Source organism: Anolis sagrei, chromosome 1 (genome assembly GCF_037176765.1).
Source record: "Anolis sagrei isolate rAnoSag1 chromosome 1, rAnoSag1.mat, whole genome shotgun sequence".
Classification (NCBI taxonomy): domain Eukaryota; kingdom Metazoa; phylum Chordata; class Lepidosauria; order Squamata; family Dactyloidae; genus Anolis; species Anolis sagrei.
In genome coordinates this window covers 62,706,976-62,724,354 of record NC_090021.1, presented here as the reverse complement: position 1 = coordinate 62,724,354, position 17,379 = coordinate 62,706,976, and the positions used below count along the sequence as shown (strand labels likewise).

At 37.5% G+C, this 17,379-nt stretch overlaps 1 protein-coding gene across 3 annotated transcripts in view; it reads right to left on the bottom strand.

The window, feature by feature from the left end:
- The window catches only part of WDR27 (WD repeat domain 27), a 79,646-nt gene that overhangs the window by 25,095 nt on the left and 37,172 nt on the right, over positions 1 to 17,379 (bottom strand). For all 3 annotated transcript variants that reach the window (XM_060753767.2, XM_067465552.1, XM_060753769.2), the window contains 2 exons: positions 8,678 to 8,775; positions 4,085 to 4,187 (listed from right to left, as the gene is read on the bottom strand). In XM_060753767.2, coding sequence (XP_060609750.2) covers positions 4,085 to 4,187; positions 8,678 to 8,775 — 201 coding nt within the window. The remainder of the gene's footprint in view (positions 1 to 4,084; positions 4,188 to 8,677; positions 8,776 to 17,379) is intronic.

The following is a 17,379-nucleotide window of genomic DNA, read 5'->3' as shown; positions in this document are numbered from 1 at the left end:
TTGCAGAGCATCAAATCTCAATTTAAGATTTTAAATCTGAGCAGTCCTGGATCTGGTAAGTTCTTTCTGAATCCAGGGTTATTGTCAACACAGCCAGAGAGAGTAGATACTTTGCTAAAGTAGTTTGCATCTTACCTTCTCCATGCCACTACTGCCACTCCTAACCAGCCATATAGATCCATACAAGCTCCTGGCCACTGTGGGTGCCTCTTTGACATCACAATGGGGTACCCACATGACCAGCATGAAGAAGGAGGGGTAATTCACTTTTTCGTGCTCACATTGGCACCCTGTTCTGATGCTGTCAGAGACATCTTCAAAACCAGGAAAATGGAGGATTATCTGGTCACATGGGCACCTCTACTGATGTCATAATAGGGCACTTCTCCTCATTCATGTTGGTTGTGCCCCATTCTGATATCAGCAAAGGTTGCACAGAGCTCTGTGGCTGGCTGGAAACAGCAGCTGAAGTGACATGGTCAATATCCACCCCCTTTCCTTGCATTGATGAGCACAGGGAAAGGGTGATGATGCTGGTGTTCCATTTAGAAAGCAGATTAGGCCAAACTGGACCCATTCTTGCGGATCAGAATGCCTCAAAGGGATGGGATATGCCAGAGTTTTCAGTAAAATAAATATGATGAATTGTTCTTCTTTTTTATGGTGGAGAAATCTGACACACCTTTTCCCAATGCAATTTCTATCTCTGGTACCAAAGGATTAAAACCCAGGAACGTATCTACTTTGTTAACTGAATTACACCTGTTGTTTTAATTCAAAACAATTTTTACATACTGGGATCAGAGTAACTGTTCATTAACTGGTTTTCATAGGTCAATCTAAGTATTTGTTCCACTCAATTCTAACTTCATTCTTATCCTCTCAAGTGTGTTCCAATAAACTATTAAGAAATCACATTAGATTGAATTAATACTTCCAACACAAGCATGGCTGAATTATCACCACTATCTGCCAACATACTGTATGATCACCAAATGGTGTTATGATTTATATAAAATATTAATTATGATAAAAAGTGTTGAGCTGCCCTATTATTTATTTATTTCAGTTACTTCTACCCTGCCCTTCTCACCCCGGAGGGGACTTACAAAGGCACAATTCGATGCCGGCATCAACATAACAGTATTTATTTTATTTATTTATTTACTTTATTTATAGACCGCTGTTCTCAGCCCGAGGGCGACTCACAGCGGTGTACAACATGAAAGCAACAATATTCAAAGCACGATAAAAACAATTCACAACATTATACAAAAAACAGTAGCATCATTTCTAGAATAAAAACAATATAGCAGCAATTAAAACAATTAACAATCAGTTTCTGCATTACAACAATAAAACCAATAAAACCAATAAAACCGATTACACCTAATTAACGCTCAGCGTTCGCCATCTCATAGTCCAAATTCCAATTCCACTTTGTCAATCCTGTTAGTCCTAGTCGTCTGATTGTCCTTATCTAGTTGTCAGATTGCCCGAAGGCCTGGTCCCACAACCACATTTTTAATTTCCTCCTGAAGGAGAGGAGGGATGTTGATGACCTAATTTCCCCCGGGAGTGAGTTCCACAGGTGAGGGGCCACCACTGAGAAGGCCCTGCTCCTCGTCCCCACCAACCTCACTTGTGATAGCGGTGGGGTCGAGAGCAGGGCCTCCCCAGATGATCTCAAATTCCGGGGTGGGATGTAGAGGGAGATGCGTTCGGACAGACCAATTTGTCTAATACATAACTATCAGTTACTTTCTTATCATTACTTACATTCAAAATCATTTAATTTAACAAGATCTCGTAACCATGGATGGGGTCTCCAGAAACAAGAGACAAACCCATAAATAACTATTTATTATTTCTTCTCATATAGTCTTGGGATTAAATTTCCCAGAACTCTCCAAAGTCACTGATTTAAAATTAAGATAGCAAGACCACTGCTGGGAAGCATGTTAACTGTTGAACTCAGTTCCAGAGTTTTATATAAATAGAAATTGTGCTAGGCTCTTTTTAGGAATAACGTTTCTAACCCATTTTTACGAGTATGGAACAGGAGGACAAGCATCTTCAACTCCTGTATATAATAACATTGCAGAGTATCTCTTTCTGCACCAAACCCACAATATGGTTTCAATTTTGTTTTTAAGAAATGCTGCCAACAAATATTCTTTCTTGTTGAACTCTTGTGAATTATAAAAGGCAGTTTATCATTCTATTATTGTCACTTTTGAGTTTTTATTCATTATGCATTTCTTTATAATAAGAAGTCAAAGTCCTTATGTTTTATAAATGGATTTCCTGGTGTCCCAAATAATATCACTGTAGTGAAGTGGTCATTTTTTTTCTAGATTCAAATATTTGGCACCAAAAACTGTAGCAACAATGGCCAACATTTCATGGGGGGACAGAAGAGCAGACCTCTCTGCATTCTGTCATAAACAGTACACTGTCAGCCCTCCACATTTGCTGGGGTTAGGGGCATAAGACTCCTTCAAAAGTGAAAAAACTGCAAAGAACACTACTCTAGAAATCTCTAGGTTTTCTAGAATGACTCTATGGTCAACAATTTGATCACAGAAACTCACTGAAGACCCAGAGATGTCCAGAGAGAACTTTTTAATCAATTTTGCAAAAGTCAAACCCACAAATGTGAAGGACTGACTATACAACTACCAGTGGCTTCAGTAAATTCAACACTGATTAAAGGGTATATCCAACCAGTATAGTCTGGCAAATAATAATATGCAAAGCTGAAAAGGATGCTAGAAAATAGATAGCTGGTCTTGCTTTTAAGGGGTATCTCCTTATTCATATGGTTCCACCACTCCACCTTTTAAACTGCTACACTGAGAGGAAAGAACATAGCACCTGGCCAAGATCAAATTCATATTTATATATCTTATACATTTTGGCTAGGCATGGTTTCCTCACAGGGTAGTCCTTTTCCTCCCCATACTTCACATCCTGGTAATTATTTCCCAGGAACTAACATAGTGTAGTTATGATGAAACATTTAAAAGTCACCACAATGGTACAGTTTTGTTTTGTTGGCATTGCAGACTTTTTAGTGAGTTTTGGAGGCATAAATCCAACCTACCCCATTGTAACCCACATTTTGGTGGTTGTGGAGATTGGAGTTCTATTCCAACTGAGCAATGGCCAAAATCCCCAACAAAACCCGCCATTTCAATTGATCAGCCCACCCAAGATGCCCATTTCTCAGTGAATAGTGGAGGGAGATGCAAAAAAACCATTATCAACTATACTATTAGGGACTGTCAGAGATGAAAAGACACCTAAGTACCAAGCAGGGTAAAATCAAAGGGGCTGTGATAGTCTGAGTTGAAATGTTTGGTCATTGGTTACTTTATAATTGTGACTGCAGACTTATGATTCCTGAAGCATGCATGGAGGTCTATGGTTGTTTTGCCCACTTACTGCAGAAAATATCCTACAGTCTGCATTCATGTGTGTGTTGCAGTAGTGTTTATGCAAAATCAGTTATCCATGAAAGAAATCTCATTACGTTCTCTTTAGGGCTATGTAAAACTAAAGTATTCATTCTTCTAATTGGTACCAGTTTCCCTTCTCTTATGGAACTATATTACAATAACATATTAACATGATTATAAATCGTTAAGTAAACAAGTGAAAGATTCTGAAGAAGAGACTCAAAGGAATGAGGGAGATCAGAAAATCACTTTGTGATTCACTACAAGACTGACTTACAGGTAGACAACTGCTATTACAGAAGCATAAAAAGGAAAAGTTAGCAAATATGTCAAATCTTTAAAAGCGAGTGAGGTTTTCTTATATGCAAAACAGGTAAGGCTTAAGTACAACATATGTTGCAGTTATGGCATGATAGGTTTCAATAAATCACTTTGTGGTTAAACTCCACATCAACCCAGTAATCTATGAAAGTCAGATTCCATGATATCACTCTAATCACATTGTTACTTCCTTCCCATCATCATCATTTCACTGCAGAAGGAGGACTGCCTTGTGTGGGGACTAATATGATTAGGAAAACAAAGCATATGTACCACAGACACACAAGGTAGCAATTACATACACATTTATCTTCAGATCCACTGGCAATGAATTGTCCACAAGGAGAAACAGCAATCCCACAAGGATGGCAGCGACTGCTATGACCTTCAAAGCGTCGTTCACACCTTTGTAAAAATACAGTTTAAATAAGAGCAATAATCTTTTTAAAAAATGCTATGAAATTTTATTATTCATTTTGAAGAGATGTCTCTACATTTACTTTTTAAAAATCTAAATGCAAAAGAAATAATTCACTATAGCATTCATATTCTTGGATGGATTCAGATAATGAAGACAAAAAGCCAAATATACATTACGTCTCTCAAAGTTACAATGACTGGATTTCAAAGCTAACAGTGATTCTTTGTTGCAAACTGCAAGTGACTTTACTGAGGATATTGAATTTCTTCTGTATTTCCTGTCTACTTTAACAGGGCAGGACACAGATGCTCTGGGTAGGAAAGGATGAAATCATTTGAGTAATATGTTGAAGCTAGGAACACACTCACTGCAACCTCTATGACAAAAACCATTTGTGTTAACCTAGATATTTTTTCCAGATATAATTGTATTTTTAAATACAATTTTTTTACTGGTGGTCACAATTATAATGATAAATGTATGCTGCATTAGATTCACCTGCCTGATACATCATTCCCCAGATCAATTGCATGAAAAATCAGGAAGAATATGGCTAAGGCATCTAAAGATATAAAATCAGCACTACTCTCATTCTTCTGGGGGTGGGGGAGGACTTTCTGACATCTGAGGAAAAAAGGGAAGAACCGCAGGAAAAATAAGGGATGAAAATTATTGGATGTATATACCTTTTTCCGAAAAAACAAAACTCAAAAATATACATTGTGATGATATCTTATATGGCTGGTGAAAACTAGCTTTTAAAGCCCATTGGATTCTTCTCTGGATTGTGACTTAACCCTTCAAGGTTTTCTATCTCCAACAAAGGGAAAACACTTTCACTGGACTCCAATTTGCAAGGTAACCTAAACAGCAACTAAAAGTTTTGGCAGATTTAACAGTAAAGAAACTTCTTGAGAAATTCAGTGTTTCCTGCCCAAGATGATGATGATGATGATGATGATGATTATGATTATTATTTGTGATTCAAAATTCAGTTTGCTGTATCGAACTGTGTTTTTGTGTCATTTATTATTATTATTCCCATTTTTTCTCTCCACGAAGGAGACAAAGTCGCTTAGTAGCAGGACTTCAGACACCTCAATCTCAAGAAAAGTTACTTTTATGTTAGTTTAATAGAATGGAAATGTTATTACCTGTCTTTTATTGCCCTCTGTCCCTTACATGGCCTCTGACTGCACTGAAATCCCTCAGCACCATCTTAACTTGTAACCCACTCTGAGTCCCCTTTGGGGTGAGAAGGGTGGCATATAAATGTCATAAATAAATAAATAAATAAATAAATAAATAAAGGCCTGTGAAGCTAATATCATCTCCATTTTTTTCCTTTATGACTTTTTAACATTTTTGCCTGATGAAGAAGACAATGAAGCTCCTATTATGCATTTTATATTCTGGAACAGACGTAATAAAGATATTAATTGCGTGTGCATTTTGGACTTTGCGGTATCTTTTAAGGAAAAGATATGCTATATGAAGAAAATGCAAAGGCAGATCATGTTCTGCATCTAACTGAAGATGCTTGTTTCAGATGGTGTTTAAGAAATTCTTGAAGGAAGGTTGAGACACAGAGAAGACACATCTCTTCCTAGCAATAAGGGTACTGTAAACAAAGACAGTAAAAGAAATGGAATAGCATCTCTTTCTTGCTGTGTGAAATGTCTTCAGAGTTACCATTCAATATTTCTTCTTTTAATACAACAATAGTAATGATATTTCAAAATACACATACAATTTGATGACGTTCTTTGTTCCAAAAGAACATAAACCAGTTTCCAAATGTTCAATCAAGCAAAGGGAGCCTGTATTTCTTACATTTCTTTGCATGAATGCATTTTGACCTATTAAACTATAGATTTCCATGTCTATTTTCCATTTCCAGCTAAAACAGGAGTATTTTCCCTTTATTCTAACTTGCTTTCTTTTGTAGAATGCTCTTCCAGTATATTTTCCAATCCCATATTCAGTTTCTTATTCAATGGGACTAGTGTTAAATTCTTTTGAAACACTGCCAACTACAAAATTAATTAAACATATATATGTGTATATGTATTTCTTTCAACAAGTCTTCAACACAATGCCACATGATATTCTCATCAGGAAAATTAGAAAAGTATGAAATAAAAGATGCAATTATAATATGGATAAACAGTTGATTGGAAAACTGCCCTTCGTAGCAAGCAATTAATGGACTGCATCCAATATGGAAGGGAACAGTAAGTGGTTTTCCATTTGGCATTGCTTCCAATCCAGCACTGTATAAGATATCCAATGAATGATCTGGATCACAAAAAGCAAGGAAATATTCAGTTTCAAAAATGTAGAGAGTATTTCATAACAAAATCCCTTTCCCCTTCAGTTTGGATTCTGATAAAAGTACAACTCTGAGCAAAGTTTAATTCATGGCATAAGCAATTAAGAAGCTTATTATAAGTAAAGGTCCTTATATCCCATGAAACCAGCATGTTAAAACAAAAATCTACAGCTTAAATTGTGCCTGGAATGGATTTGGAATCCAGTACAATTTAATAGTTCTTTTTGATTTTGTTGTGAGACATTTTGAAAAAAACCTTACTTAATATAAAATAAATTCATTGATGATAGGAATTGTTCCTATAAAAACATATAATAAAAATATTATACTGTATCATCAAATAAATCTAGATAGCCTCAGTCACCTCAGAAATGCTGCTCCCCTAAACTGCTTGATTTTCGTAAACACATATGTAAAAGTCTACTGACTGGAATGGGAATTAGAAGAGCCAGGTTCAAGTCCCAATCCAAAACAAAACTCACTGGATTCTAAATTTATCTGATCAACCTCACAAGGCTGCTGTGACAGCAAAGTTGGAAGGAGAAAAGACATGTACACTGCCTCAAGGTGATAAAAATACAAATTCATTTAAAAATGCTTTTATCTCCGTTTGTGTGTTTCTACCAAGGTCACTTTTCCCTTCTTCCAAAAGTCAGTTAATCATTTGTCTCCTTTTGTCTAGGAATAGAGCATCCACAAGGCTATACCTCTTGATGCCTTATAGCCGCACATAAGAACCAGCTCTTAGGGGCTTTTCTATTGAATTTAGGAAATTATTTTTCTTTTGGGGAAGTCTTATCTCCTTTCCTATCCTAAGATGGATTTCCTGAAGCAATAAATTTAAGTTTTTCTTTCTTTTTAACCTTACAAGAGCATCCTGAGTATTTTTCTCTTGTTTTCTACCACAAGCTCATATTGCACCGGCTACACTGCACTCTGCTTGATATAGATGCCAAATATTCCTGCAGGATTGACAGTATAGCACATCATATTACATAGCCTTTAGTTACAGTTAAACTGCTTACCCAGATTTTACTTTTAACTATTCTACCATTCACCTACTCTGCTTAAAATTGATGTTTTAATAGAAGACAGAAGTTAAGTAGTGATCTGTGAAATGTGTTCAACTTTTTCATTATTTGTGGTTTGTAGTTAAACAAGTTGATGAAAAAAACATAAGGAGACAACAGAGTCCAAATCCCAAAGTCTCTAATTTTATTATGTTTTGACATTTGGTACAGGTAATAAACCTTTATAGTTTGGCAAGGTCTAACCAACTCTCCCCTCCCCAAAAGATAATATGAAATTATAGAGCAATAAGAAAGAAAAAACCAACTGGTATTAAAGCTAGCTACCACATTCTTTCAAAGCATTTTTCTCACAACAGTTCACTTGAATATTTTTTCCACTTGAATGATTTACAGCAATCTCCCTAAATATGCTCCTTCTTGAACTGCTGCCCCAGTTTGTAATCATTCAGTTCTTTATATATAGTCAAGCTGAAAGGATTTTAAGGCTAAAAGGGTACCTTTTATTACCTATTTAAAAAAGAAGAAGAAAGAAAATTCAATTGATTTTACATTAATTTCACATCCACGTGTCTTTTATTTTTAAAAGACACCTTCTGAGTTCTGGCCATCTCATGTATTACAAAAGAGAGTTCACTTAAGTCATGGATCCTTGTGAAAATATATGTTTGATGAATAGCAACTCTGGTAGGATTAAAGGACAATTCCACCACCACCCCACCACCCCCTTCCAGACCCTCTGTGATCTCCAGAAACTGCCAAAAAATGAAAATAAAATATGGAAGTAGTAAGAAAACCACTTTTTTTCTTTATTTTTTTAAAAAGGCATTTTTGGTGTTGATCAGTGCAGGAATGTAACCTATTTAAAAGGAGAATTGCCACTTTTGAAGGTTTCTAAGAGAGCCTGCTCACCATCCCATTTGAAGGGGGGGTCAGAACAAGAGCATTCTGGGTAGTGTGGCATACCTGAGGATAACAAAAGCAGCCCTGAGGCTCATATGTAGCCCAAGAGCTACACACAGTGACACGGGTTAAATCTACACTGCATAATTAATATATCTTAAAGACCAACACATATATAAAGGAATAAGCTTTTGCAAGTTTCATTTGCTACCTTAATGTTCTCAAATCCCAAAGCTTGATACCATCACCAATAGCTGTTGTTAAGAAGAGATTGTAAGCTTCACACTGCTGACTGCTAAAAGCTGAACCCTGAAAGGCAAAACATTAATTTTCAATTAGTGAATATGCAGGAATTTGAACACCTTATTTATAAAAGGACATTAACAATCATATTATACTAATTATTTTCTATGCATGTTATAGGAACATAAGGCATCATGCAATTCAAATTAATTGAAACAGTTCAAAGCACTTTAAGACTGTAAAGAGTAAATACTAGTTTAATAATAATCATCATCATCATAATCATCATCATCATCATCATCCCCCATTTTTAAAAAGGAGATGGAGGGCCTGATTTTTGCAGCCCAAAGACAAGCCATTAGAACAAATGCCATCAAAGCCAGAATTGAAAAGTCGATGACAGATCCCAAATGTAGACTCTGCATCTACACAGCACAATCTGGCTTAAATGAGAAGAGGTGGATCTTATTATCATCAGTATACTTCACTTCACTTTATTTCTTAATTAATTGCTCTCCACCAAGGTACTCCGAGCGACTTACAATCTGAAATAGCATTTACACACTATAAAAACATTCAACATAAAAACATTCAACAGTGACTATTTGGCAAATTAGATCTGATTACTTAAATGCACAACCAAACAGCCAAGTCTTGAGTGCTTTTACAATAGGTCACAACTCCGACATTGCTCTAACATATGGAGGCAATGAGTTCCACAGAATTGGAGCACAGCTCTACGCCTTGTAGCTTCCAGGTGTACCTCCCTAGGGCCCGGTATGTATAGGAGATTTTCCTGGGTGGATCGAGGTAACCACTGATGGAAAAAGGGAATGAGGCGGTCCCTAAGATATAAAGGTCCTTGGCCATTTTGAGCTCTAAATGTCAGGATCAGTATCTTGTAAGAGGTCCGATGTTCTATTGGTAGCCAATGCAGTTGTTGCAGAATCAGTGTAATATGGGATCTTATAGATGATCCCGCTAGCAGCCTGGCCATCGCATTTTGGACCATCCGAATGTTTTGGGTTGTTGACTTTTGAAGGCCAGCATATAAGGCATTGCAATAGTCCAACCTAGTGGTGACTGTTGCGTGGATTACCGTTGCCAATGCTTCTACTGAAAGGTAGGATGCCAATTTCCTTGCCTGGCGAAGATTAAAAAAGGCCTGCTTACTTATGGCAGTGATCTGGACCTCCATCGTCAGCAATGAATCCAACACAACCCCAAGGCTTTTAACAGTTGCAGACTGATGGCATTTATCTCAAAGTCTGACTGAAGTCACCCATGTTCAACCCACTTAGTTTCAAGCCTGCCAGAGTGGTCAGTAAGCAAGGAAATTGAGCATAGTAAGAAAGGGTAGGAAGGTGGGTTGTGTGACTTCACAGATGACCCTCAAAGAACCATACTTAGAGGTAAGCACACTATATTTCTTCTTTGTGGTCTCTGTGACTCACATATAGCATACTAGCTGTCCCCTGCCACACATTGCTGTGGCCCAGTTGTCCTTCTTTAGGGGTCCCTTTCAAATTATGATACTATATCTGTCATATATATATAAACGGTTACATCCCGTTTAGACTACTGCAACGCTCTCTACGTGGGGTTGCCTTTGAAGATGGCTCGGAAGCTCCAGCTAGTCCAACGCTCGGCAGCCATGATACTAACAGGAGCGGAGCGCAGGGAGCATACAACTCCTCTGCTGCACTAGCTCCACTGGCTGCCGATTTGCTACCGGGCTCAATTCAAAGTGCTGGCGTTGGCCTATAAAGCCCTAAACAGTTCTGGCCCAAGCTACCTATCCGAACGTATCTCTGCCTATCAGCCCGCCAGGACCCTAAGATCTTCTGGGGAGGCCCTGCTCTCTATCCCGCCTGCTTCACAGGTGCAGCTGGCTGGGACGAGAGACAGGGCCTTTTCTGTGCTGGCCCTCGGCTGTGGAACGCCCTTCCCATGGAGGTTAGATCAGCCCCCTCGCTAATGGTGTTTCAAAGAAGATTAAAAACTTGGATGTTTGAACGGGCATTCGGATAACAGTGCAATGAATGTGATGATTACAGGAATGGAAATATGGACGACGAATTGGATCACAACTCTAGTTATGAGATGTATTGTGTTGTTATTGTGGTGTTAATATTTGTATACTATGTTTTTATGGTTTTAAATTGTATATCGTTGATTGACTGTTTACCCTTGTTGTAAACCGCGTTGAATCGCCGGCTGAGCTGAGAAACTGCGGTATACAAGTAAAGTATAGTAAATAAATAAATAAATAAATATGGGTGTGAAGCATATATATCTCACTATATCTATGGCTGGATGGCTCTTTGTCAAGAGGGCTTTGATTATGTTTTCTTTCCCTGGTGAAGGGAGTTGGACTGGATAGCCTTAAGGCAGCATTTCTCAACCTGGGTGTCGGGTTCCCTGTTTGGGGGGGGGGGGGGGGGGGTTGCAAGGGGGTGTCAGAAAGGTTGCCAAAGATAACCAGAAAACACAGCATTTTCTGTTGGTCATGGGGGTTCTGTGTGGGAAGTTGAGGCCAATTCTATCATTGGTGGGGTTCAGTAAGCTCCTTGATTGTAGATGAACTATAAATCCCAGTAACTACAAATCCCAAATGTCAAGGTCTATTTCCCTTAAACTCTATCTGTGTTCATATTTGAGCATATGGAGTATTAGTGCCAAGTTTGGTCTAGATTAATCATTGCTTGAGTCCACAGTACTCTCTGTATGTAGGTGAACTACAACTCCCATAGTCAAGGTCAATGTCCACCAAACTCTTCCAGTATTTTTTATTGGTCACAGGAGTCCTGTGTGCCAAATTTGGTTCAATTCCATCATTGGTGGAGTTCAGGAGGCTCTTTGATTGTAGGTGAACTATACATCCCAGAAACTACAACTCCTAAATGACAAAATCAATTTTTGGAGTGATGTTCACTCCTTGGATTAGTAGGTGTCTTCTGGCCAAATTTGGCGGCAATTTGTCTGGAAGATTTTGAATTATGATGTCACTCAAAATGAACAGAGCAGATAGATAGATAGATAGATAGATAGGCAAGTTTGACACACCTAGAAGGAGGGTCACTATACTTGTGATAACCGAAGCACGAACAAGCCAAAAGTAGTAATTTCTGATCAGAACATCAATTCTGAAGTAGTTAAGAATTTGACCCTAGAAGCTACTGCTAGACAGAGGATATGGATGGATACATTAGCCAAAACTGCAGAAGCAGAAACAGTTTTTGTGGAATGGAAACAGAGCGAGGAAGTCTCTGGTTTCCTAGCAGTTTTGTAGGCTCACGAGCTGGTAGCTGCCAACTCTTCAGAAATGATGTGCAAATAAGCTTGGAAAACCTTGCTTGACAACATAGTGGACAGAGAGTCTAGGGAATTTTCTGAAAAGTTTTGTTCAGTCAACAGAGAAGGCAAGAACATATCTAATATCTAGTGTTTGCCAAGCCCATTCACTGCTGGTTGACAGGTTTGGGAAGAAACTCAGAAGTGAGAACTCCTGAGACAAATGAAAGGATGAAGCCACCCTGAAGGAAAATGACATTTGGAAGCAGAACCACCTTCTCTGTGTTATTTGAGGAACAACAGCTCTACTCACAAAGCAGTTAGTTCACTGGCTATCTTTGTAGAAGCGATAATCATATGAAATTCAATATTAGAATCATAGAGTTGGAAGAGATCTTGTCGGCCATCCAGTCCACCCCCTGCCAAGAAGCAGGAAAATTGCATTCAAAGCACCCCCAACAGATAGCCATCCAGTCTCTGTTTAAAAGAAGGAGCCTCCACCACACTCTGGGGCAGAGAGTTCCACTGCTGAACAGCTTTCACAGTCAGGAAGTTCTTCCTAATGTTCAGATGGAATTTCCTTTCTTGTAGTTTGTAGCCATTGTTCCGTGTTCTAGTCTCCAGGGCAGCAGAAAACAAGCTTGCTCCCTCCTCCCTATGACTTTCCCTCACATATTTATACATGGCTATCATGTCTCTTCTCAGCCTTCTCTTCTTCAGGCTAAACATGCCCAACTCTTTAAGCCGCTCCTCATAGGGCTTGTTCTCCAGACCCTTGATCATTTTAGTTGACCTCCTCTGGACACATCTTCCATATGAGGAAGAATAAATTACATAAGGCCAGGAGTTTGAAAGGACATCTCATCAACTGGTAGAGAACCAAGTGTGGATTACAAGATAGAGAGTTAAGATTTTGAGAAGACGAGATATTCACAAAACCTTTCAAGGAAAATTAAACCAAGGGGTGAACAAATTAAGAAAAAAATGTATTGGGATGAAATGAACATGGTATTGAAGAAACTGAGATACTAAATACAACACGAACCAAAGAACATGGTTAATAGAAACTAGGTACCAGTCCATGTGAATGCCATGGAGAAACGAGATTATGTCTTCTGTCAGTATAAAGTTAACAACATCGGGGTGATAAATCCTTCATGTTATGAGATGAAGGGTTAGAAGATCTGGGTGTAGAATTCAACCTTTGGATTGGGTGGATTGTTTATGGGGCTTTTGTTACAGATGAACCTCTGAATTCAGTAGATTTTAATCACATGGCACTGTGCAAGTAGTATCTTTTTCTGCTAGGTGGAGGGCATGCTCAGTAATCCTCACAGTAGAAACACACTGGTGGAGCTGAGGGAGGATGAGGATGACAAGATTGCTCATGAAGACACTAAAGCTCTTACAGTGTGCGAGGACATACCTGATGATCTGGAGACCTAGATTAGTGTGAAGCTATGGAAAGTTGGTTTGGAGTGGTGGCTTGGCCTCTCACAAAAGTACAGATGGAAAATAGACTCTGAATCATTTGAAAGCTTCTTCCTCTTCTTATAAACCAGATAAAGCCTGCTTATACATTAAAATGCCTCCAAAATGGCTGGTCAAATGTGAGGTTGACAACATTGAAATTCTTTGATGAGAGGAGGAAATACTATTGGTACCAAAGTACAGAAGGCTAGGCCTGTAGAGGCTATAAAAGTAGCCTGTTTTTGGTGGCAAGGTCAGCAGTTTGGGTAGCCAACTCCGATGGGCTTTGTGGGAAAAATTTGTACAATGGGAGTTAAGTGTGGGCCTCCTCCAAAGGAGCTATCCATTTGTCAGATCCTCTTAATGCAGGAGACACTGCTCTTGAAGAATGCTGTAGGTGCCATGAATTAGGAGAAAAATGGAGAAAATATGTCAAAGAAGAGAAGTAATGCTGTAAAGTGATTGTAATGACGGTCAAAAGAGAACTGAAAAAGTCTGAGAAGGAGCAGTACTGAGCATGTGCAGCATATGGGAGGGGAAAGACCTTCAGATGAAGAGAGTGAGCTCTAGAGGTGTCAGAATATGATCTGCTTAGAATTCCATAAATATGGGTCACAGAGACCATGAAAAAAATAATGTATGAAAACAATTATCATAATTAATGTAATTGACAATAAAAAATAATTTCTCAGTATTCAGTGTTTTACATTAACAAATCATTTTTAAATTTAGCATCCCATGTTAATTAATTATGCATATCTTGAAACATGCTTTGGAGTGGTAGCCCTTATTAGGCCCTAACCCACCTCAATTGTCTTCAGTTACAGTTTGTTCAGATGCAATTCTGAGCTGATGATATATATTTATTTACAAAAAATAGTTCTTTATTAGCTCTTAGCTCATTGGAGAATCTCAGGCAATTTACAGCAGATTTTAAAAACTGTTAAAAACAAATCAAAACAATAGACTTTAATTGCTAGGGATCCTCATTTTTTTCACAACTCCTCATTCTAACTTTAATTCATACTCATCACCAGTTACCAGGAAATTATACAAATCTTCATCAAATGCTATTATATATAAATAATTCTAAATCCTAAATTGCAATAGCAGTATGACAGAATGATTTTCTGTGCTTCTGTTGTCTTTGACACTACCCAGAAACAGGTCACTGTTTCTGAGTCCTCAAAAACTGGTGTTGTGTGTGTGTGTGTGTGTGTGTGTGTGTGGCGGCACCAATGGGGTGATCACTAAAATAACCTGTTTGCACAGTAGCTCTGAAGTACATTTATTTGCAAAAGCATACAATAAGCTCAGGATGATATTCAACCAATTAGAAGAATATAAACCACCAGAAAGAATTAAACTTAAACCCAATCCAGAAATCAATTTAAATTATGATAGCCACAAATATACACAAATACATCCATAGAAAATCCAGTGATAGGAAAAAAACTAGCCTCAATTAACCTCATCCTGCATAAATGTGGTTTTTTTTTTGTGAAAACAAGTTTTAAATGTCTGCCAAAAAGCCAGTAAAACAGTGGCCAGACAAGCTTCTATAGTAAAGCATTCCTAAATAAGATTGTCACCATATTTTTTTTAAAATGAACACTCAGCTTTATTCATTCATTTGTTCATTCTATTAAAAATTCCTCAAGGTATTACACTGCAATGAAGAAGTCATTCAAAACATACATAAAGGGCAACAAAGCACATTAAACTAGACTTTGTCTGTTCACAAAAATCATTACGTTTTCTCCTATGCCACCCACCAAGTTAGTCAGTCAAGATTTCTTTCAGTAGAGTTAATAGACAGTATTGTTGTTCTTCAAAAGTTATCCAAAAGGCTCCTGTTAAATGCAATTAGCCCCAAATTAGCTCCAGGTTTGCTTTTCTCTACAGATCATTATTCTGTTTTGCTTTCCATAAGCTTTACGATTATAAGAGTGTTGTAGCACCTAAACAACCTATGTTTTATTTAGTATAAGCTTCTATGGACCCTAGCTCACTCCATGAGGACCATGTATAGACAATAGACAGGGCTGTACTCCATGAAAGATGGAGCCTAATAAAAACCTTTACATTACTAGGGTGCTGTAAGATTTGTTGCTGATTTTGCTACAACAAATTGACACAGTTAAGCCAAGCTGAGATTCTTGTTTGTTACAAAAAAAAAACCCCCATTAAAATGCAAAGGACTTGCAAAAAGAATTTCAAGAATTCTCTTCGCGACTGGGTATAGTTAATAAGTGATATTTTCAGACAGCAAGGTTTCACAAATAGGGATAAATGTGGATTTATTCAGGATGTTTATTGTAATAATAGTGGAAGCTGATTAATTCATTAGATTTATTTTAAAATATGGTTCCTATCCAGATCATTTTAAATTACAGTTTTAAAGTATTTTGATAGATCTTCAAATGTTGTAGCATTTGTTGTTGTTCGCTGCATTGATCTAGAGAGAGATAGGCACAATATGATGATGTGCTGCTGCTGCTCTAGTAATCTAATATTTCTAAAATAATTCTCAAAAAATATAAGACCATTTACAAAATAATGTACAGTTCCAACAATAAAGTAAATTTTATTCTTATGAGTGATAAATAGTACTTTTATCATGTACCAAGGGAAACAACAGAGCAAAATATGGTATTTCTTTTACTATGTGCATAATTATTCCAAGATAGCAAGTGGATGCCTCAGTTCTTTGGTAAGCAGCAGACAGAAGCTGGTTTTTCTTCTCCTAAGCAGTTAAAGCTATTGCTGATTCCTACATACCATATTCCAACCATTTCAATTTTCCCATATAAGATAGTGTTTAGTGTGATTGTCACAGCTAAGACAGCTAAGGCAATGTTCAGAGCCAATTCTCAAAAGCATGACTCAATATGGATACTATTTATATTGTTGAATATTCCTTCTCCTTGGTTCTAATATGTATGGGGGCTATAAGTACATAATCATTGTTCACTAAAGGTATGAGTATTTGTTTAGAATAAAGTCAAAATCAAATATACATCAACAAACAGGTACAGATGAAGCTATGCATCAATTTCTGATATTCACATATATTTGACTTTGAGCATATTGAAGCAGGAAATCATTAAAGAAGGCACCCAAGGAAACTCTATTGGTGGTCCAATTAAATTATTTCAGACACAGTGTGATCCCATAGCTAATGCTGGGATGAAAAATCCTATGGCTAAAATTGGTTTTAGGATTTGTATCATTTTTCCTGTCTTGATCTCTTATTCAGAGGTTTGATACAAAGTTCCTGTGTATACAGGGGGCTTTCCAGTGATATCAGCTAACAAGTTAAGCAAGAACTGTAAAAAGATTGTCTCCAATTAATATATGCACTCCTATGTTGTTTTTTATTTGTTCAGTCGCTAATGTGACCTCGTGTACCAGCCCACGCCAGAGCTCCCTGTCGGCCGTCACCACCTCCAGCTCCTTCAGAATCAAGCCAGTCACTTCAAGGATGCAATCCATCCACCTTGCCCTTGGTCGGCCCCTTTTCCTTTTCCTTCCATTTTCTCCAGCATCATTGTCTTCTCTAAGCTTTCTTATCTTCTCATGATGTACTCGTATAATCAAAATAATCATCAGGTGGTTTAAGGATGGATTTTATTATTTCTTAGACTGTGAACTTGTTGTCTAAAAATGTTTAAATTCTCTATCAACAGCTTTGCAAAGCTTTTTTAAAAAAATTAAAGGAATTTGCCAGATTCTGGCTATTGCATTTTTCCACTGTGCATAATATTAAATGTGTTATTAATTTAAAGAGATTTGCCAGATTGTGGCTATTGCATTTTTCCACTGTGCATAATAATAATGGTGTTACAAAACTACAAAACTGATTTAGGATTATCATCTCCAGTTTTCCAGAAAAACAAGATCCAA